The 24,235-nt window shown below is 40.6% G+C and overlaps 1 protein-coding gene across 8 annotated transcripts in view; it reads right to left on the minus strand.

The window, feature by feature from the left end:
- Positions 1–12,316: 12,316 nt before the first annotated feature.
- Positions 12,317–24,235, minus strand: part of ANO5 (anoctamin 5) — a 102,806-nt gene continuing 90,887 nt past the window's right edge. For all 8 annotated transcript variants that reach the window (XM_025200375.1, XM_014518549.2, XM_006020710.3 and 5 more), the window contains 4 exons: positions 23,826–24,031; positions 21,455–21,627; positions 18,120–18,225; positions 12,317–17,287 (listed from right to left, as the gene is read on the minus strand). In XM_025200375.1, the coding sequence (XP_025056160.1) occupies positions 17,063–17,287; positions 18,120–18,225; positions 21,455–21,627; positions 23,826–24,031 (710 nt within the window). In that variant the 3' untranslated portion in view covers positions 12,317–17,062. The remainder of the gene's footprint in view (positions 17,288–18,119; positions 18,226–21,454; positions 21,628–23,825; positions 24,032–24,235) is intronic.

A 24,235-nucleotide genomic window follows, 5' to 3' on the forward strand; every position in this document is an offset into this window, starting at 1 on the left:
TATAGTGAATATTCACTGTTAACTGACTGCTTGGAAAGGTCACTGATAAATTATTCACAAGAATTATTTGGTTTACAGTTGCAAATAGCAAGTACATTTAAGGAATTTATAAGTAGACAATCCATAAATGGAGAAAGAGGGAAAATGCATTAAAATAAAGCAGGTATCTGGGTCTATTACTCAAATGCACTGCAGAAATTGAGACATAAGTTTGGCTTCACCAGCAAGTGTCATTTTAATGGCCTTTTGTTTCCTTTGCTGTGATTATCATCTTAGATTCTCTGCTTTCTTCCCAAACTTGTATTTCCATCTTCTCTCTCATCTCTGGAACGATTGGAACTGGAATCCCGGGAACAGACGTTTTACCAGTCTCTGCAGTGAAGTACCTACTATGGGCTGCAGGACCTGTCACTTCCTTCTGTTCAAGCTTTTCTACTTTGCATAATATTCATACAACATTGGGTTAAAGAGAGAGATTCAGGGCAAGCATGGCTTTCTGGCTGAACCATTAGGATACTTTATGGGAGGAGGAAGTGCTGGATCTTAGACTGCACCACTGCACATTCATATCATATATTCAGTAGAGCAGAAAGCCAGGGCTGCCCCTAACAATAAGTGATCCAGTCATTAGAGAAGAATCATGATCACATATGTGTACTTTCTCTGTTGGACTATCAAAAATTGAGGTGTCTGCAGACTTAAGGTATCTCCAGGGTTAAATAATAACTGAGCAACTGAGTAGTTGTTTTGAAGACAACAATTTTGGTGTTAGGCACATAAGTTCTCTCATGCAGCTATCTCCTAAGGACTGCAATGAAGAGATCTAAAAGGAGTTAAAACACTATGCTTCTAAAAGAAAATATTGCTTTGATAACAGCAAACCTCTTACATTTCTTACACGAAAAGCTACAACCTGTGGACTAGTTAACTAATAAGTCCCAGAATCGTTCATTATTATGTGGACTGAGCTAGCAATTACTAAAAACTGAATTAAACCCTCACACAGCTACCTTAATATGACACAGTATTCCCTCTCCTCTGAAAAAGACATTTTGCAAGCACTTACCTGGCCAAATATGCTCCTCATCTTTGCTGCATGCACTGGGCTGTTGCTCCTCTGATTTACCTATTTACCAAGGTACATGGTAAGCTCACTGACATGACAGATGTGTGAATGATATTTCAATGACACAATGGTATTGTGGCTTGACAGGAGGAGGGGAAGGAGTTCCAGGCATGGGGAGGTGTCTGATTACACTGGGCAAAAAGTGAAGTAGTGATTTCTTCTCATGCTGAAAAGTCAGTCAGGATGAATTGTCTGCACAGTTGTGAATCTTCCTTTTGCAGTTAATATCTTCCAGTTGCCTGGTACAAAAATAGAGACAACCTTCTACCCCTCCAGAACTCACCCTGAATTTAGTTTTTTGTATGAACTAATAGTAATATGGCTCCTCCATCTTATTTTATTGGGCAAGTGGATGGTCAGACTGGGACTTTACATTTAAGTCTTCTAATTGTATTCCAGCATGTTGAGCCCTGCAGCAGGCACTTACCCGTTTGCTTCAAGCCTGTCCACAGCATCAGTTTTAACTCTCTGCCTCACTCCATTTCTTCTTCATGAGAGAGGGGCTTCACACCACAAGTCTTTTCTTAACAGCCTTCCTCTAATTGGAATCTGATTCATTAACAGACTGTTCAAAACAGCTTTTCATTTCTGAGGTTATTGGATGATGATGGTTAGCAGGTGACCCTGGCATGCTATCTCTGTCTCTCAAGCCACTCCGGTGGCCCCACTAGCTATAGCCCCAGCATATTACTGATGCCAGACAGGGAGCACTTTCACACAGTGAAATTGCTGAATGTCACTTGCTGAAACACCTAGACTCAATTGGGCATTCAGTCGTTGTGACGACCTTTAGTTTAGACATGAATCATATCAGTGTCTGGATTGTCACCATAAGTTATGTTTTATTCATGCATGAAGACACAAGAACAAAAATGCAGTTAAAAAAGCAATGGTTTTCCTTTTGCTATTCCATAAAACACACACGGCATGTCAGATTGTCCTCTCATACATCAAAAGGCAGGGAGAAGGGGTGTAGAAATCTCAGGGATAAGTCATTCACACAGGTTGCTTTAAATTGACCCATTAAGGGAAGGGTGCTAGATATTTGTCCCTTAGGTTAAAAAAAAAAAAAGCAAAAAAACCAACAACAACGAAAAAAGCAGCTCAAATATGGAACATCCCAAGGATTCATCCCAAGGAACAAAGGCAGGGATCTGTCTCTGATCTCAGGCAATACATTCCCTCAGCTTCAATGGAGTTATGCTCTCAAGGAACGCCTCTTACGTTGGTCGCTACCCCCTTTCTTAATAGCCTCAGCACCTAGACAGTTTCTGATATTTCATGGATCTGAGTCCCCCTGAACACTGATAGTCCCCTGTAGTGTCACTAGGAAGATGGGGGGCAGTGTCATGGAGGAACCTAATTTATGCTTCTGATAGAAGAGTGGAAACCTATTCATGGAAAACATTTCACCCCTCTACAGATTTCTTGTGGATCTGGCTGATAGGATTTACCATGTTAGAGTACTGAATCCAGCTTCTTGTTTCCTGAATTATTCCAGAGAAAGCTAAAAAAGTTGTTGTAATACACACTGTCAATTATGCAGTGTTATGCTTACCCCCAGTGCCAGCATCTTGTATTTAGCAGCATGCAACTTAACAACATTTACCTTCCCATCAAAAAATATCATACCTGTCACTGGTCATAAACTTATCTGGCTCTATTTAACCTCTGGCTGCAATTTTTGATTTTGACCTTCCAAACCAGTGAATGCTGCAGCCTGGTTGAAGAAATACTTCCTTCCTTTTGGGCAGAGCTGTTCTATTATTTTGTATTTATTCTGATTTTCCTCACTATTAGTTTCATTGAATGTCCCCTTGATGGCTTTAGAGGCAGAGACAGCAAGGTTACCAGCTAATCATTTGTTATTAAATGAGGGGGAAACAGCTTTGTTCACTATACAACTCATAAATTGAATTTATCACAAATCCTCTTTCAAATCCCTAAACCTACATTTGAATGCCCAAGTCAGGTCCATTAAAATCTGGATTTGTTCCAAAGTTTTTGAACTTCCATAGTAATTTCATGCCCTGGTCTATACCTGCCTGTCAATATAACATGTAGTGAGGGATAAATCCTAGCCGTATCTGAAGTCAATGACAACATTTACATTGATATTAATAAGTCAGGATTTCACCCAAAGAGTTAGCAGTATAGATGGTAATACCTGAGAACTGCTCACTGTCTGACTACAACATTACACTGTTTACCGAGACTGCTAATGGGATAATGTCAACTGAAATGTTTATTCAAGGAACACTGATAGCAAAACATTAAACTATGAACATGTGGCAACACAATGTAGATATATATCTAGCTTTCCTGGAAGCACATTCATGTTAATACATTCCTAGTTAGGTATTTTTATTCCTCTGCTATAAACTATTCTTGAAACCAGTAAAAACAGAGCCATCTAGCATTCAGGCCATGCTTCTTAAACATTTTCTCTCTATTAAGTTGCATAGAGAAATAGTTATGACAAATCGATGGATGGAGCTAAATGGAACAGGAGAGAACCAGATCTTGAACTTCTCTACTAAATGGTTTTGTTGCTGAGCATAGGATAGTTTCATCTGTTGGATGTGGCACTGAAGGCACGTACTTCAGCTATGTTGAGTTGTCGGAAGAAAAACATGAATCGTTTATAACAGACCCAACTGCTTAATACATTTGGTCTCAGTAGAAATTATGTTGCCTACTTCCTGTCAGATTTCAGTGCTATCTTCCTCTGCCAAACCACTTTTATCTTTATTGAAAAGGCGATGCAACTGGGGAGTTGAGAAGCTTGCTGTTTTTATGTTAAGTAGACTGTGTTTAAAGGTGAGAAGTGTGACTCCTTTCTTGGCTGGAAAGATATTGGAAGATATAGGTAATTGGGGATGTGAGTTAAATTTAATTAATATTTTAGACTGGAAAGTGATGGAGCGTGGAAGTTTAATTTATATATATCTATATATATATAATCTATATCTAATATATCTATATATCTATAATATATATCTATAATATATATAATTTATCTATCTATCTATCTATCTATAGATATATATAAAGAGAGAGAAAAAAACACATTCCTGGATTCCTGTTCCTGTTACTCAGTCTGATAGGTCACACTGGCCTGTAGAAAGATGTTTCAGGACAGGTAGGATTTGGTGGAAGACTGCTCTAGTTACAATAGTCTAAGTCTAAGACAAGAATACATTACCTGCTATATGCAGGTCACTTAAGTTTTCACCTGTATAAGAAAGACCAGAACTTGATCCATTGATTGTAGTAGGAGAGGCCAATTTGCCTTGAGTTTCTAGAGAGACGCAAGTGTTTGTGGGCAATGTTTGATATGTGTTCATCAGTACAATACAACTCTGTATCTATCAATTTAGGTGGAGCTGTTTCTCCTATCACTTTCAGTCTCAGCGAGTTGCATTGGATAGACACCAGATTACTACAACTATACATCAGAACAGAATCAGATCTGTAGAATTCATTTAATTTTCAACGCTGCTTGCAGCAGGTTCGATCTGCAGTTCTCATTAACAATGACATGGCTGTTCTCCACGTATAATTAACCAGCCATTAGAGTAATTACCCACTATTGATTTCAGTTTTTAAACTGTGCCCATCTAACTTGGGGATCTATGGCTGGGCAGGATGTCAGTTACACCAGTTTAAATCTGAAATGACTTTATGCTCTTCCCTGAGATGAATCTGGATTTGAACCTGTTTACCAGACTTCAGAGTTTGGTCTCAAGGATGCAGGGAGCAGTCCAGAAAGAGCTGTTATACATAGGAACATAGGAATTATCAGATCAGTCTACGGGCCTTTCTAATCTGTTCTTCCTGTTGCCAACTATGGTTCAATTTAAAGCACAAAATGTGTTAAAATCAATCAGAGTTTAATATTAAACTGTTCCTGTTCATAGCTGTTCATCATTTAAGAAGGGAGCTATACAGGCTGGCATTTGTTTCCTGGTACAGATTGCTCAGTTGGTGCTGAGTGCTGTAAAGCAACAGATGTGAATGTTTAGAATACAAAAGGGCAAATCAAGGTAAATTAGTAATCTCCAAGAAAAGGAGTATTGTTTCTTAGTTAATTGCAGCAACACTGCTTTGTCCATCAGCTAGTGATTGTGGACTCATTTAATTCATATTTTAGATAAAGTCATTTGTTCATGAGAAATAAAATTGAGTAATTTTGGAAAGAGAATGCTCATACATACCACCGGGCTGTTGAATTTCATGTTATACACAACTCTGAGCAGCTTTCTCAGCTATTCAGTCTTACAAAAAAACTTTGCAAATTGTACTGAAGTGCCATATATGCATATTAAGGGTTTAGGTAGTTAACCATTTCAACCTAAGTTCCAATATCCCTGTTTAAAGATACTAATGCCATGCTGAAAAAAATATGGCTAGATTTTCAGTTATTGCAGTTGTCCTGAACATGTGGGAAGAATGACACATCACCAGGCTGCAAAATGAACTTAACTCATCTGAGATTTTTCCAATATCTTTCTTATAGTGACGGTTGTCATTCCTTCCTCCTTTGGATCCATTATTTTGAAGCAAGCTATGAGACAACCTGACCCCAGACTCAGCCAGACACACTTTTAAGGAATAATACCAGGGTATTCTTACACCTTCAGGGGTGCCCTTCGGCCCCAAAGCCCTCTCTGCTGTCTTCTGCTTGACCACTGATGGCAGACCTAGATTCTCCAAAGATCACCTCCCTGATCAATGGTGTCTCAACTTTACCTGCCTTACCCAGGTCTTGACAGTTCTTAGTAGAGGAGATTTTGCCAAAAGAATCACACCCTTGTCCTGTCATGCACTCAGGAAAAGATGATCTAGCTTTTCTTAGAAAAGGACTGCCTGTATGATCAAATCATCTGGTATCACAGTTATCACTGACAATAAATGTATTATAGAAACCAGACCAAACATAAGAAATCAGTAACCACATGTTGAGATACAGACAGATATAAGAATAAACATACACAAGAAAAATTTAAAACAGTACTCTGACCTTACCCTGCATCTTAAATCCAAGAATGCAGTTTTTAACTAGTTTGACAGGTTAGAAAGTAGCTGTTGCCTCTGACATTTGTCAGGGTCTTCCGCTGCTTCTTTTATCAGCCAGCGTACTCAGCCCACTGGCTGAGGGCCCAAAGCCTTTCCTTAGGCCTTGGAAAACTTGACACAACACCCTGCACCTAAGGCAAGGGTTAAGTATGGTTTCTTATCTGCTCATCTAGACACACCATCCATTGGATTCTTGCAAAGTCCATACTGTGCCTGTAACTTCCTGCCCTCAAGTGTGTGCATGTGCTTAACAGATAAGAAGTTGTTCGTGATCTAATTATGAGCAGGATAATATTTTCATTCCTTCAGATATATCCAAATGATACTGTCACAGGACACCACGATGAGTGACTTCCATTGATTATTACCCTCTGGGTCCGACCCTGGAGCCAATTTTCCAGCCAGTGGATCGTGGAGGACCCAAGGCGACAATTGGCCAGTTTCTCCAAGAGGCGATCATGGGACACCAGATCGAAGGCTTTTCTGAAGTCAAGATATATGACATCAATCTCTTCTCCCTTGTCCAGGTGATAGGTCACCTGGTCGTAGAAGGAAATGAGATTGGTCAAGCAAGACCTACCCGCAACAAACCCGTGCTGGCTATCCCTTAAGATGTTGGCGTCGGCCAGTCCATTAAGGATGGCCTCTTTAATAAACTTTTCTAAGATCTTCCCCGGGATAGAAGTCAGGCTGATGGGCCTATAGTTAGCCGGATCCACTTTCCTCCCTTTCTTGAAGATAGGCACCACATTGGCCTTCTTCCAGTCTTCGGGCACTACACCAGAGCGCCAAGAGTTTTCAAAGATCCGTGCTAGAGGCTAGGCTATGATGCTCGCCAGCTCCTTGAGTACCCTAGGGGGAAGATTGTCAGGGCCGGCTGACTTGAAGGGATCCAGCTTCTCAAGATGTTCCTTCACAAAGTCAGCATTAATGGAGGGCAGGGAATCACCCTCACCTGTTGCCCCTGCTTTTCCTCCGGCTCCCCACATATCTGAAAAAGGACTTCTTATTGTCCTTGATGCTCAAAGCTAGCTGGAGTTCAGTTGCAGCCTTGGCTTCCTTGGTCTGCTCCCTACAGGACCGGACCAGCGCAGAATAATCCTCCTTGGAGGATAATGATAAAGCTAAATACAGCTTGACACTACCTATGCATAGAGACATGGGCCATATCAGTAAAACTCAAGAAAACATGCCTGACATCCTATAAACACCTCAAATTTTTGTGTGGTTTCATGACAGGTTGCCACCAGCCCTTGCTCCCTCCCATTACTTGGACCCCAACTGTCCTTTTGTTTTGAAGGTAGAGGAATTGTAAAAGGGAGGACTGTCTTTGCTCTACCACACCTTAGCTGCCCTAACCACACTTTCCAGCTTCCTTAGGGGATATTTTTCCTATAAATTTATTTCCAATTCTGGTTTATCTGAGAACTGGACATCTCAGGCTTCAACACTCAAACTGAAGACCTGCCAAGCTGATAGGCTAAAATTCACCATTTCATTTCATCTTAGTTTCATAGTTGATAGGGTGGGAAGGGACCTAAGCAGATCATCAAGTCCGACCCCCTGCCATGGACAGGAAAGGATGCTGGGGTCAAATGACCCTGGCTAGGTGGCTGTCTAGCCTCCTTTTGAAGACCCCCAGGGTAGGGACGAGCACCACTTCCCTTGGAAGTTGGTTCCAGATCCTAGCTGCCCTGACAGTGAAGTAGTGCCTCCTGATATCTAGCCTGAATCTACTCTCTGTCAACTTATGGCCATTGTTCCTTGTTACCCTGGGTAGTGCTCGGGGGAGCAGGGACTCTCCCATTGCCTGCTGGTTCCCCTTGGCAAGTTTATAGGCAGCCACCAGATCCCCTCTCAGACTTCTTTTGTGGAGGCTGAACAGGTTCAGGTCCCGTAGCCTCTCCTCATAGGGCCTGTCCTGCTGCCCCCTAATCATGCAGGTGGCCCTCCTGTGGACCCTCTCAATGTTGGCCACATCCCTCCTGAAGTGCGGCACCCAGAACTGGATGCAGTACTCCAATTATGGCCTGACCAGCACCGCATAGAGGGGGAGGATCATCTCCTTGGATCTTGTCCAGTATGTATGCGATACCTTAAAAAAAAAAAAAAAAAGGAACCTTTTTTTTCCAATCTCAAAATAGGTGATTAACATAGTGCTAAAAAAAATCCAGTCCTATCTGAGTTTTTGGGTAGGAGCTGCTGATCTGGGAGAGCGTGAGAGCTCAATTCTCTCACTCTGCCCCTGCCTCCTTATCTAATGTAGGGTAGGACACTTAAAGGAGCCATAATTACCCCTTTCCCTCCATTTGACCAAAACTTCATGATTGTAGGGGCTACAATTTTAGCTGTGGCTTGGGTTGATCTTTCAGTTTTTCAGGAAATCAGTTCCAGAAAGTCCTTTTTCTATTTCCCTACTTGTTTACTAGGCATGATCTTCTTTTTAATTTCAGACAAAATAATTTGGTTGTAGCCCTCAACCATTTCAAGACGGGTTCAAATCTACTCTAAATCTTGGACCATGCTTCCTTTTACACTCCCCTGTAGCACTTGCTTTTTAACAAGTTGCATTTTTATACACTTAAAGTGCTATGAGTTTTATGGATCTCACATGCTTGTTGGAAAAATTTAAAATCAGAACATTTCATCCACCACTATAGTCAGCTAAGTTCCAAGTGTCCTACTATGTTTCACTCTGGAGAATTCCTTTCCAATTTTTTGCATAGGGAAAATTAAGTAAAATTAGGGATGGAACTTTCTGTCATCAGTGAGTTAGCTCATAAAACAAACTGTCAGGGAAGGGGTGGATTCTTTATATCTTGAATTCTACATTTCCAGATTGGATGCCATTCTGGAAGATGTTTTAGTTAAATGCGTTTGGACTGAAAAAGAGTAACTGGAGGGAATGCTCAGGCCTGTGATCTTCAGGTCAGACAAGATCTAGCTGTCTATAGATTGGTGGGACTGCTGCTGTGCAGGAAGTTTTGTTGCTAATTTCAATGCAACCAGGATTTAACCCTACACCTGCTGGCCTTCAAGGCCAAGGGTTTTTTTCTTGAGTGTTTGAATGAGCTTGATTTTTCTATTTTGTTGTAGCTTTTGTAATAGGTAAATAACCTTTAATGAAGCATAGCTATTTCTTTCCTATGTACATTTATTAACTTTCAATTTTTCTCTCTATCTGTTTCTCTCTCCCCTTCCTGCCACTGTTCTTACTTTTCTTTACAATACCCACCTAACCCTCCAAAGAGAAAGTCGGTACAGAGTCAATAGCATGGCAAATTGCCTTCTCTATTGTATCTTTCACTAAGATTCATAGCATTCTCTCTTCTTCCATCAGTTTTATATTTGCTTTTGGTGATTGTTACTGTATCTGTATTAATTCTTTTCCTAACATTTAAAAGAAAATAACCTTCAAAGCCTGGATGGAGTGAATCCAGACTTACATGACTCATTTTCGAATATAAATTATTTGTCTTCAGAGAGACTCTGATAATGTGGTATGTCCTGTCACTATGGGTATATTAACAGTCACAGTATCTGCTGAATATTGAATATAATGATAACAAATGCTGAAAGAGAAACCAGATGCACCAGGGCTTTACCCAATATTCCCATCTGTAATGGATGCCCAACATCCCATGGCAAGGTTAAGCAGGGGATTACGTTATTTTTATGTATTACAAATCAATGTGTAAACTTAATTAAAAATTCTTCATCAGAGAATCTTCTTTTACCTTTTATCTTTTCCCCAATATTCATGATGTAAGCTATTTAACTGAATAAACTTCCCGTATCTTTGCTCCACAGATTTACTGTCCATTTTCCTTTTTGAGAGATCACTTTATGTAATTTAATTTATGTAATAGGGTTAAACAAAAGTAACACTTTTTATTGGTTAGTTTAGGCTATATCTACGGAAGCAGGGCATTTTGTCCCCCAAAGACTAACTAACATCTCTCCCATCTATGAAGTTGGTAGAATAAGAGATAATGGGTGCATCTACACATGCAATTAAAGTGAAGCAATAAACTCTGGCACTTGTGCTGGAATTTATTGCTCCTGGGTGCGGCATTTGAACGTGCGCCTGGGATTGCAGAATGGTGACCTGGGTCTGAGCAGCACTGGCTGGCTGGCAGGGGGCCCCAGGGGTCAGCCTGCTAGCCTGGGGCTGCTCCTGCTTGGCTCAATGTGTGCAGAGCAGCTGGCTGGGGCACTAGGGTGCTTCAGTGCAGAGCTAACCAGCAAGCAGCCTACACACTGAAGCACCCTGAAGTACTCCACATTGAAGTACTCCAGCCACCTGGGGCAGTGACTACATGTGCCTTGCTTCCCATTAAAAAAGTCCACAGCAGGTACACTCCAGTGGAGTTTATTAGTTTACTGAGGCCTAATAGGGTCACACGCGTAGATGTTGAGACGTTACTAAAGAGCTAATTAGGGAGCTCCAAAGTAATCATCTCATGTAGGTGTGCCTACTGTCAACTAGATGTGCTTATCAAGTATACACATTCAAAAATAGCAGGGGTATCAAAACACATCAGGCCCCGCAGGCTAGATGAGTGGTCCAGGGCTGGTCTGCAGGCTGGATTAGGCCCCACAGACTGGCCCCATGTGCCACACCCAGCATGTGGGACCTGGCCAGTACAGGTGCTGCATGCAGCATGGACCCTGGACTGGCCCCACGCACAGCATGCAGTGGCCCAAGAGCTGGTGCGTGCTGTACATGCTGCTGGTCTGAGATCCAACTGCAGCACTGCAGGCTATATCTTTGACACCTCTGAAATGTAGCAAAGGTGCATTTGTCCAGCAGGGGTAACGTGGGGGTTGTACAGTTGTAACCAATAACAGAATTGGATCCAGTATTTTAATTAAAGTACTCCTAAAATGGTAAATGCCAAATGTTTCTATTTGTGATGTCTGTATGTGAGAGAGATTCTGGGACCAGAAGGCAAGTGAGGAAATTGCCTCAAGTTACTGGATTCAGAAGAGGTTTTCTTTTAGAAACAAAAGGAAAATATAGCTAGCCTTAGATGACAGGCTGTGTATAGTCTTATTTGTTTGTCCCATAAATGAAGTTATATTAACATGGAATATATCACTGCTTCACCCAGCTGCAGTTCTGGGAAGGAGAAGACATGAAGAACACTTAGGGATAACCCTACTCTGGGTATAATATACAGTTTTTAGGTCACAGTAAATTGCAAACCCATATGCATCTGAGGGGAAAGAACTGATCTTGTAACTGGCTTAATAAGAACCATTATTATGATAAAAAAACTGCTCCATCATGGGATTTTGCATTAGATTTTTCAAGTGAGTTAGGGTCTACCTCACCCTTTTTTAGAGGAAATCACATATTAAAAGGACTGAAGTCAAATCTATTTTAAAATATCAATTGTTAGCACCTATTCTGTATCTAAATATAGTGTACTATAAATTAAAATTGAGGCAATCCCTAATTAATGATCAATTCTTCTGAAACAAAAATACACTATATGCTTTTCCATGAGGAACTACAAACAAGCTTGAACTCCTTAACTACAGATACTCTGGATTTTATGAAAGGGAATATGATTTCACAAGGAAGTGAACAGCAGAATTAAAAAATAAACACTGCTTTATTCACCAACATATTTTAAACCTTGTTAAATGTACATATAGGTTAGCTGAATGCAATGTTTAAAAAATTATCCCAGGATTAGTATATCTTATACATCAGCATCATACTTTAACAGACAAAAATGCCAGTCTGTTTACATGACGGTACAGGGGGATCAAAACAAGCAAGACATACAGTACAGTAAACAAAAATATCTGTTTTTTCCTACTCCTTCTGTGTCATTTTCTCCAGCTGGCTGAAACTGACAGTATTATTGAACATTTACATAAAAAAGTAAAAGTACAGTAATAAAATCTTCAAGAAAATCATGTATAATGTTTTGCTGTAGCATACTTATATCCTCAATAAATATATCTATAGTAAAAATACTATATTTAAATTGGAAAAAAAATCCCTGATCATTACTGCTTACATTTTAAAAGCCAGTCATCAACATCTTGCATTACTTCATTGATGCAATCTACTAGTGTCTAAAGTTACAATAGGTGCATCAGCAAACAAGTTTCACTTTGGTTAAAGGACACTTTAAAAAAATGCATACTTTTATACATTTATAGTATATTTTGTATGCTCAGTATTTAATTTTTGACCAAAACCAAATATTCAGATAACTTAATACCTGAAAAATCTTGTTTTGGCTTTTATTTTGCCATACTTTTCAGAAAATGTATAAATAATATGAACCTGTACAACTGTACTCTTACTAATAAAGATTTGTTTGTGAAAATAGTGCTTAGCCACTAAAAAAAGGGAAAGGCAAATAGTTTCATTAGATGGACCTTTTCTTTTATTTGACTTTAAGTGGTAATAGCATGACAATTTGCCATTGTTTTGCAAAACAGTTGTTTAGTGATGCTAAAAAAATACAAGTATGCATATATTTAAATATGTTGAGCACCACAGTTTCTTTTTTTAATGTGTGCTATATGGCATGTATATAAATATACATGCTATAATATCAAGTCACACATTGAGGGTGCTTAGACAAATGGAGAGAAGTTAAGAATTGGGGCCAGCTGCTAAAACAAATTCATTTTTCCATTATTTAAAATTCCAGAGACTTGCTAGTATTCCACCCTAACCTTTAAGTTACTTCTCTCTTTACCCTCCTGCGTATTAAAATAGCATTATCCATTGTCAGTGTAACTACACCATTCAGATCTTCTTCAAGTGTGAAAAACTAAGACGTACTGTCAGACCTGGAAAAAAAATGACATTCTTTTTAATCTTCAAGTACACAACATCTGAGGCTACAGTCTCAAATTTGGCTTTTCACATTAAGGGCACCTTTTGTGCATCCTGTACCATGATAACATTTCTCTGTTTCTTTTGCCTTACTACTTCATTCTTTGCCACTGGCTAATATTTAGTAACAGAAATATGAAAATAATTTAAATATGAAAACAAATATGAAAACTGTGCATTTGATTTATAGCATATTTGTGAAAAACAGCACAGTGCTTGTATCATTTGTGTTTTGGTACTGTGTGAATTTACAGTGATTGTAATATATCTGGTTTATTGCACTGTACACTATGTAAGCAGCAAAGTAATCTTAGCCATGAACACCTATAATAAGTCAGGCCTATATTTCAAAATGATGTGAATGTTACAGAGAGATTTCAGCTAATGACAAATATGGATGCCAATGTTATATAACTACGGCTGTGTACAGATGTTCATTCTACCAGAAGAAATTTCCTCTTGTAGAAAAATAGCCCAGAAGCCAAAGAAGTACAGACATGGCTGAAGAGTTTCACAGGCAAGCTGTCCAGCCAGGGGGCACTTAGAGGGAAGGGGAAGGGGCAGGCTGTCAAGTGCCAGTTGGAAGCTGCTGAAAAGGAGTAGCTTCCACAAACAGCTGGGCTGTTTCCCATCCTGGGAAAATGCCCATGCATCCCACCGCTCTCCTGTGGTGGGACCTCTTTTGGTTCTCCCCTAAAGAAGAATAGCCCCTGTAATTTGTGCTGCTTCAGGCTGACCTGGAGGAGTACAGGGAGGCAGGGGGGTGTTACTCAGTTAACCATAAGAAGGCACCAGGAGCCTTGGTGCAGTGACATGGCAGCCTGCCTTGCTTCATACTGCTCTGGGTCAGCTGTGCAGTAGGGGTGGCAACTGAAAAGTTGTTGTGGCCAGGAGGCAGATGTGCAGATGCTTTGCCCAGTCCAAACTCCCAGCACCTCTAGCTTTTAAATTGCTACTCCCACTGCTCACCTGAGCAATAAGTGGGGGCAAGAGGAAGCCGTCACGGCTGAGAGGCAGCCTTGCAATCTTGGCTGCCGGCACTCTGGCTTTTCAATTGCTGCCCCTACAGAGAGGGGCAGAGGGAAGCAGGCAAGGGGTAGCACTCCCTGCACTTGGCTCCTGGTACTCGGCAGCAAGCAGAGGGAGCGATGTGGGAAAGCCCCTGCCTGCTTCTCACACGAGGAACTTGGGTGTAACAAGTAGGTGGGGAGCAGCTGGTGGCTGCTCTTCCTTCTCCTCCCAGTCTATAGGACAGGAGGAAGCAGCTATCTCCCATGCAGAACCAGCCTTTAGGGTGGGCAACTGCCCAGGGCACTGTGCACAGGGGGGCACCACACACACACACCAGCACCCACACTCCAAGTCAGCGGCACTGCTGCAGGCAGAGGCAGGTAGGCAGGCGCAGTTTGGCTCCCACAGCCACCTGTATTGCCCAGCCTAACCCCCACCTCCAGCCACTGCTCAGTGGGAGCCAGACTGGGCAGTGAAGGGATGGCTCCACCTCCCCACCAGCCTCTGCCCTGCACCCCTGCCCACTTGCTGCTGTGTGGAGGGGTAGGGGGCACCACTCAAGTTCACCTTTAAGGTTATCTCTGGTCCCATACCTTTTCCAGACTAGTGACCCCAGTCTTGGGAAGGCACAGGAGCCTTTCCTCTAGCTCTATTCCTTCTGGTCCCCTAAAGAAGTTAAGCTGTGGGAAAAGTGTGCAGACATTCAGTCTCCTGGTATGGCCATATTTGCTCTGGGAGAAGAGGTTTAAACATCTACACATGTCAGTTTTCTATTAGGAGAATGGAAATTCTCCTAATAGAAACTGAACATCTGTACACAGCCTAAGAAGGCAGGGCCCTGAAGTCCAAGCCTGGGAAGGAAGCCAAGTATTGTATTCAGTCAACTATAGTATAGCTGCCACTCTCCTCCTTAAAACAAGCATTGCTTGCTTACTGAGAGAGATGTACATTGGCTTAACCTTCCTGGCTGGTAGCAGAATCAAATGATGCTCATCAGAGGTAGACATTTTATCACTAGAAATTTCCATTGGTAAATGTTGAGCCAGGTATTTCTTATTTTCCTAATTCACACATTTTCTTTTCTCATATGAAAAATGGAAAGCAAAACTTGTGGATTTAGTGAACAATGAGTTCTTTGGCTGATATGCAGACATAGCCCAAGAATGTCTGAGAGCCTTGAAGTCCAGATCCTGATTCCAAACCTGGGACAGAAGCTGAATGATATGTTCAGTTAATTGTAGTGTAGCTGTTCTTTTCTTTTTTTTTCCTTTCTTGTTTCAATACTTGCACGGAAGTATAGCTTTATAAGTGCAAATATATTAAAATCTCAAATATTTATCTAGCATGGTTCCATGTGTGAGAAGTCATCAAGTCCATTTCTCCTTCACCTCGCCATTACTCTGCATTCCTTTCTGCTTGTTTGCATAGTGCTGACAAACTGAAGCTCACAGAGATGGCCACTGATCAGCCACCCTGTCCATTTTTGTGTGTAGGTTCATTACTCAATGCCTGCAAGTTCACTTTAAAAATATGTTCTAACACCTAGTCACATGGCTATCATTTTCACATCTTGTGTCAAATGCATATAAACAAGGCACTAAGCACTGGAGGGTTGATATGTGTATAAAATTGCAGTAAAAACATAAAAATACTTGTAATTGCTCTAAACGATATATACCATGGGCAGTGCTCATAACTAGCTTGCAGGTAACTTGCACAAGTAACTGACAAAGGGTATATTATATGGAATTGCCCCATGACAGAACAGAAAAGATTTCTGCTTGGCATATTAAAAACAAACTAATAACAATAAAAACAACAAAAAAGTCCAAGGTTCCTAGTAAAATGACAAGAGACATCAATGTACATTACTTGGCATTCTTTAAATATCAAGAATACTTACCCTACCTCTGTACAATCACATTCACCTACAAACACAAAGGCATACGTGAATCAATCAGTATGACAGCCCTGCTTCTCAGTTTTGGGTTCTATTCAAAAGTCACAGTCTGATGGTTGCGTCCAGTACAGAAACCCTAACTAGGAAGTTTCAAACCATTTTAGCCCTTTGCTGTCACTCTCTCAGATATGTGCAGAGTCAGAAACTAATTGAAGGGCCAGCCCTGCAGTAAGTATGTACTTTTTTTCTAATGATATAATGCAAAGTTGAGATTTAACAGCTTAGGGTTTTTTTTTAATTAAAACAACTTGTTGTTAGACTATAAAAGAAGCTTACTCCACAAATTTGCATTGTAAGCATTGTGAGGAACTCTTCAGTTGCAGAGAACTATTTATGACAATAAATTAAAGTGCTTTATTTTTCTTCACTAGCTGGTGTTATTTGAGTTCTGGGTCTTAAAATAATCCCAAGCAGAATTAGGTTAAATATGTTTGTAAAAATATGTTCCCCTCAAAATGCATAAAAGTTGCAAACTTGTGAACAAATACTTTGTAAGGTATTGTTCACATAGCAGATCCAAAAAACACTCATCCTACCACATACCACATATGTTAACTAATTAACTTGCAATGCTATGGTACAATTTGCAGTATTTTTCACAAAAACCCCCTCCCACTATAATGCCTTCCATTTACTTGGGATCCAGCTGGAGCCTCTTCCAATATAAGGAAGGCAAGGCAGCCATGACCCTCTGGTATCTAAGACCTCTAGAGGGTGGCAACATTCCCTGGACTGGAGGTCTATGTTATAGGATTTTCTTGATATGTGATTTAACCAATATTCAGCACTACAAGTAGATAGAAAGCTGTGGCCTCTAAGAATCATGACACAGGCATCAAGAAACAGCACTTACCAAGCCTATGATGCTCAGTAAGCTATGCCTTTAAAATCTTTGGACTGAAAGCAAAGGGTTAAAACTAGTGTATGGCTTTCAACATGCTGCATACTGAGCAGATCACAGATAAATAAGGCCCAGTGTTTCAAGGGTTAAAATCCAACAGGCAGCTCCTCCAGGCAGCTACATTGCCTGAGATAACTCGACTTTCCCTTCTGTGGCAATGAATTCCTTTTCCATGCCTTGATACGCCTTCCCTTGGCACAGCTTCTCCTTTAGCTTATTGAGTTCATACTCATGTAGGATTTTTTGTGTTATGAACTTTTCACGTTTTATTCGGGCTGTCACATCTGCTGGGACATCGGGAATCATCCAGGCGACGAAGAATTTGACGATGAACACAACATGCTGTAAAGAAGGAGGCAAGGGAAAGTGAGAAGGAAGGAAGTATAAACAAATTCCATACACAGGGAGGAATTAAGGATAGAGGGACACATTTTTAATCTGGCTCTCCTAGAACAGGAAACAATAGCAATTTTAGCAATGCTGGCTCTGTTCTTTATTTGAGTAGTTTACAAGTATAAACATGTCAAAACATCCTTCCATTTATACAGCAGCAGCAAACTCAAAATGCAGTGATAAGTTACAAGCTTAGGAGGAAGAATGTCACCTTCTGAATCACCAGGACCTTTTTCTGTCTCTGGGTAGTTCCTTGGAGTTTTCCCACCCTTTGCTGATGCCACTCAGCGTTTGAAAACTGACATTAGGATAACAGCATCACAATAGGAATGGAAGAACAAGGATAAAACCCATTATAATTCCTCATATCCATCCATATCCAGCAAAAGCCTAATTGATATTAAGTATTTTTATCTACTGTGCATCACTTTAAAACATATTTAGAGTCTAACATTACAGTCCTCTCACATGCAGTTCTCTAAAGAAATCAATGGGAATGAACCAACTGAATCACCAGGCCCTACATTTAACTTTTTATCTATTTGCATAAAAGAGTTTTTAACTCTTTGGACGAAACCCTAAAGTCTCTCAACTTCTAAGGGTGTTTTCTCTGATTAAGGACTTTTAGCCTTTATTTTGTACATCTGACACTATGTTATTTAAGAATATATCATAAGAAAATATCTTGTCTCTTCATTAGCTCTGTTTAACTTTCATAGAACATTAGCAGCTATATGCAGAATCTAAAATGTGTTAATTCAAGAGATTTTATAGCACATACCTCCATAATAATGATAAAGGCCATTTTGGCAGCAAGAATGTGCCAAAACTGCATTGTATGTGAATATTGCAGCTCATGGTCTGGTGGATATCGATAGTCTCTGTACCTGTTAGTTATAAATAAATGTAAAGGTGAAATGGTATATTCAGTCTGAGACAAGCAACAAGCTCAGTGACATTTACATGAAAATACAGCTGTCATTTAAAGAACCTTTTGACCTTGTTTTAAGTGATTCGTTTACCTTTGCAGGAAAAGGTTGGCTCTGTAACTTTTCTATCCATGGTTAGACAGCCTCATTCATAGCAACAGAAGATGACTGGAGATGTGTGGGAATCAAAATTTGTTCTACTATTGTTTTCAGGTGGTGTAAAGTAAAGTGGCACAGAGTGATGGAACGCAGCATGCAGCAAATGGAAAAATGCTGAATATGACAATGGAAGTTGACAGATTTTTTCTGTTTCACAGATGAAGGGCTCACTGGGTGGGTAGGCAGGAATGTGTGTTCAGCATTAATATCTACGGCAGGACAAAAAACACCTGGACTATCAGATCTCTGTCTTGAGTCATAATTTCTGTGTCCTTTTTTTTCAGTATAACTTTCTCGCATCAAATTTTCTTTTGCCATGGATGTCTCTGAAACTCCCTCTCAAGCCTAAAACCTGTACCATTGAGGTATAATTCCCTGAGCATTGTTCCTTCTCAGTTGCAGCCTACATCTCAGTTTTTCAAAAGTGACAGATATTTGGAGGCTGAATTCCCACTGATGGTCAAGGACATTTTAGGAGTCTAAGTCAGTTACATGTAGTAAGACTGAGCAGAGCCCACAACCTTTATGGATATAAATTTCTTCTGCCATTGTAAAAGGTAACATCTATACCAATTTATACCAGATGATAATTCAGCCCTTCTGTAAAGAAGGCCAGCTATCCCAGAGAAATGGCCAGAAGGGAATACTAGAGTCTTTTCTAAAACACAATACAATACTCCAGTATGATAGGGTACAGAACAGTGTTGCTCTCTAGCAAAGTGTACTATTTTCATGGCCTTATTAATTTTTTTTATCTGAAGTATATATGGTTGGGTAGACAGAACTCCCTGTCTCTATAACAGGAGTTAGATCTATGCAGAGTACTACTTCAACCTAGCAGAGTATCCTGTCTCCAACAGTAGCAGGAGCGGATGCTTTAAACTTGAGAAGTATATCTGGAGTAATATAACCCTTATTCATTACCCTCCCTGGAATCCATCATTGTTTTAGAGATGCTAGAGCAGTGGTTCCCAAACTTTTTTTGCTGCAACCCGCTGCTGGGAGTGGACTGTGGTGGCGGGGGTGGGGGAGCTCCCGGCACACGGCGCAGCTCATCCTTTATGTGAGGTGCCACCAGCATTGCCCCTGTGACCCTCATTTGGGTCGCAACCCAAGGTTGGGAACCAGTGTACTAGAGGAAACATTTACAACTTTTCTGTTCAACAGCTATTAATAGATCTATCATCCATTAATCTGTCTAGTCCTCTTTCAAGCCTGGCTGTGCTATCTGCCTCCAACAAAGTGGGGTGTCACCTCTGAAAGCTTACATTTATGAAGGAGTTAGTCTCCCAGGTCACGTCCAGACAAGTGCAGACGTTTAGTTCCCGAAATGCCGCTGCTACTTGTCCCTGGGAAATGCCTGTGCTACACACACACTGGTGTGAAGCCGGTTACCCGGGTGGAGTAGGCAAGGCTGGGCCAGCAACTGTGATGGCCCCAGAAGTCTTACCTGGGCTCCTGAGGGCCGGGGAAGCTGCAACTATGGTGCTTGTGCAGCTGGGAGCCTGGTGGGCAGCTGGCCAGCCAGGCTCTGGTTTTGGGTGGTGTGAACTGCTGCCACGTGCACCATTCTGCTTTTCTTCTGTGTGGGTTTTTTGACCCTGGGATCTCCCAGGGTTAAAAACCCCCTCATGCTGCAAAGTAGCAGCGCAGGGAATACCTGAATGTGCAGTGTGTGGCAGCACAGATGGGTTTGCGGTGCCACATACCGCATGGACATACTTGTCTGGACATGGTCCCATTGTGCCTCATAAATTACACTAAATTAAGGAAGAAGTCTGGCTGCCAGCCAGAGCATCTCCATTGCTTTAGTTGTCCCCCGGTTCCTCCAGCATGGCGGGAGCCAGGAGGAGTGGGGAAACAGCAGTTTCCACTAAACAGTGCAAATTGCCCCAAACCAAATGCCATGTGCAGGGGTGTTTACTGCAGCAAAGAAGGAACAGCACAAATTTGTGTCACTACTATTTTTGCCACAGCAAGCACACACACCTGCATGTTGGGATTTGCTCAATAAGTCCATCATCTCTATCTCTTTTCTTGAATACCGAACTGCTGCAAAGAAGCCCCAAACTCCATTCATCCTAAACTGGATTGTAACAGTTTTAGTTCATCCAATCTGGAACTAAAAACACTTGCATGTTCATTAAAAACTAACCAGCAGAGCTGGAATTTTGAACAACGGCAACCAAACTGCTTATGAACAGTATATAGACCACAAATTATTTGTAGAAACCATAGCAGAGGTGGTGATAAACAGTGAAAATCAGGATTCCTCAGACTGGGCTAAACACCTTTGGACTGATTTCTGGAAAATATTACTAAAGTGGGCTGTTTTAAGTTATGCTGTTAGGCCCTCCTGTGTATTGCTTTTTATGTTACACAACTTTTTTCACACCCTTTCCTGTGTTACAAGCTTAGACTCCCTTTGATACAAGCAATAAAGCATCTGTGGTTTTTGCTTGCTAGTGGGATCACTTAAATCTGGGGTGTCAAACAGATGACCCTTGGGATAGATTTAACTCAGAGATGGGCCATGTGGCTTGTGGGACTGCCAGAGCCCCTGCAGAGGCACGTGCTAAGCTGTTGTGGTTACTGGGTTTGCTGTTTCAGCATGACTCTAGAACCTATGGAGTCAATGCCAGCCATCTCCTCTGCCTCCTGTTTACCCACCACTGAAACTGAGATTTTCAATTAGTCCTGGTCATTATAATAGGTAGTAAGAGAAATGTGAGGGGAACGGCAGTGGTGTTAATGCCCTGAGCTCTGGAGTCATTCTGAAACTGCAGATCTGGCAGCCAGGGGGCTTACTGCTTCTGCTTGTGGATGATTCAGTCCTCAGGAAGCCACCACAGTCTGGATTCAGCTTGTGGGGCCAAACAAATTTGACAACCATGACTTGAACAATTTGCAAGCTAAAGTGTATGGTAGCTCTTAGAAGGCGGGATTTAGGGCCATCTGTTTTACCTAGATTTGAATAATCTGTTTGGGGAACTGTGTATAAAATATAACAAGAAAAATCGCCACAAACCTGCAAAAATCAATGTCCCCTTGATCTTTAGGTTTTACAGAAAAACTTGAGACTCTGAATACAGACAGACTGTTATTAATGTATCCAGACATAGGCGAGTTTGCATTTGGAGAGTAGGCATAGTAGTATACTAAACGAGGGATCATATCTGATGTGAAGGCTACAATGAAAGCCTACGGGGAAAAAAAATACAAAACTTTAGATAGTATCAAACAAGCCATGATATAGGATTAGTTTCACAAAAGGATTTCTATGTTGAAGCTTGTGGAGGGTAGCATTAAAATCTAAGTAATTTCAATCAATAAGTAATAAATAACCACTTCTAGCATGGTGGTAAAGGCAATCTCCTGAGAAGTGGAAAATGCACCTTCAAATCTCTTCAGGCAGAGGAAGAACTTTAACCCAGATCTTGTGTCATGGAGGAGTGCTTTAGACACTGACCTACTGAATGAATGGCAGGTGAGCAGGGTGGGTGGGGAGAGGGAGGAGGAGAGAACCACCTCTTTCAACTACACTTCAATAAAAGCAGCAGCTGTCATCACATTTTGTGTGAAGTCTAATCTAAAATACAGGCTTAAGGTTCTCAGGAGGAGGAATAATTGTGGATCTTGAGTTAAACATGAGCTAGGAGTTGAGCTGAACAGAGTAATTTCAGGGCATGCCCAGAAACAGAACGAGATGCACATGGAGTTTAGGCACCAGTTAAGTGGAGGTTTGGTGTCTAAGATTTGCGTGTGTGGATTCTGCTGAATATTTTCCTTTGCTATGAAATGGGATTTTGTTAGGCAGTCCAATCAAAGTAATATTGAAGATTTCAGACACTATATGAAACAGTTTGTGAAAAGTATCCTTAGCCACTGCTGTTACCTGGACACCCAGAACCAGGTAATGATATAAGAGAATTCCTAAATTGTGGATATTATAAACAATAGGCAGAAACACCATTCAACTGACAGAAATAATCCATATTTACAATTCCTATACTTTCCAGTATACAGTTAGATTACCAACGATGATATGTTCAAGAAAGAGATCCTGGAACTTATTGTGGCTAATTCTGTAAAAGCATCAGTTTAATGTTCAGCAGTGGTCAAAAAGGCAAATAATAATTCCTAACATTCTTAGTATGGAATTGAAAATAAAACAGAAAATGTCTTGCTGTATAAATCCATGTCATGCCCACAGTTCTGTTCCCCGCCCCCCCACCTCCCAAAGGCTGATATAATAAAGATAAAAAAGGTGCAGAGAAGGGCAACACAGATGATCCGAGGTATAAGGAGAGTTCTGTAGGAGGACAGATTCAATAGGCTAAAACTTTTCAGCTTAGACAAAAAAATGGCTGCGGTCTATAAAATGATGAATGGCATGGAGAAAGTAAACAGGGATTTTGCTGTTATCTCCTAAATTACTAGAACTAAGGGGCACAAAACAGATAGCGGGTTTAAAGCAAGTAAAATTAGTTATTTTTCACATGTAATTATCTCACAGAACTCCTTGCCACAAGAGTTGTAGATGCTGATCATTTCAATGGGTTCAAAAGAGGATGGACAAATTCAGGTAGGGAATATCTATCACTGAGTGGTAAGACTGCTAGTTAGGGGTGTAAGATCCAAATAAGGAGAACCTTTTGGGCCTCTGAATGCTGGAAGTTTCAAGGGAAGTGCAAAATCTTTCTGAATGGGTCCTGAATATATATTCTTCCCCTTAGCATCTACTATATGCCTCTGTGAGTCCAGAAGACTGGACTAGAAGGATTCTTGGAAGGACGCAGTGTGGAATCTTCTTATATTCTTATGTTCAAAGCTTTATTTGAACTAAATTTGGAGGACTCGAAAGAAAACCTTGTTAATTCAAAATGTAGGGGACCAAAAAAATATTGACTTTCAAATAAATCGCCATATTTGATTCCAAATACCAACTTCTGAATAAACTGCCAACTGTCCCCCTGCTTGTCCCCAAATGCACCAAACTTGAATGTCTTCAAGGGTTTGTGGTCCAAGGGACCAGAAAATGGCTTTGAATTTCAAAGTTGCCATATTTCAAATTATCTGTACTGTAAAGCATACAAAAACCTATCATTTTGGCTGAGGAGTGATAATAGCTTCAATGCAATACTTTTAACTATTTGATATTTAAATTAATGACCTTTTCCTGTATTTGTCAGACATTAGAAAGAGAAAGGAATAAATTATTCTGATCCTAGGAAATTGAGTTGAAGAGCAACATATCAATATATTGGTAGCACTGCTATCCAAATGGTTTGGTCGCTCTGCTCAGAAGCAGAAACAACAGGGGCAGAAGCCACAGCTCATGGAAATATAAAGATTGGAAAGCAGCTGAAATATAAAATGGACTCAACAAGTTTACTTACATTAGTAACAACAGACAACACCGCCATCCCATTCAGAATTTCTTGCCAAACTCCTATACTGTGGGCTTTGGAAGCAACAGGCCTCCGGAACTGAGTGGTCAGCTTCCAGGAATCCACTCGAATCTCCAATATATTATTCATCAGAGCAAGAAGGGGAGCCAGAGGGAAGGAGGCCACAAAGAGTGTAATAAATCCAAACTGAATGACTGCATACAAAGAAGAAAACATACAACAGTTGGTTTGAAGGTTGGATTGGAAATCTTATCTTCAAGCTAACTCTTCATGATGTTCAGACAGCAGAACATTCAAAATAATACTATCAAATTAAAAAGTAACTCCAGTGGAATATACTCACATAAACTTTTTTATCATTTAAGAATGCTAATAACTGTATAACATATATATTCTCT

This window comes from Alligator sinensis, unplaced genomic scaffold, assembly GCF_000455745.1.
Source record: "Alligator sinensis unplaced genomic scaffold, ASM45574v1 scaffold165_2, whole genome shotgun sequence".
Classification (NCBI taxonomy): domain Eukaryota; kingdom Metazoa; phylum Chordata; order Crocodylia; family Alligatoridae; genus Alligator; species Alligator sinensis.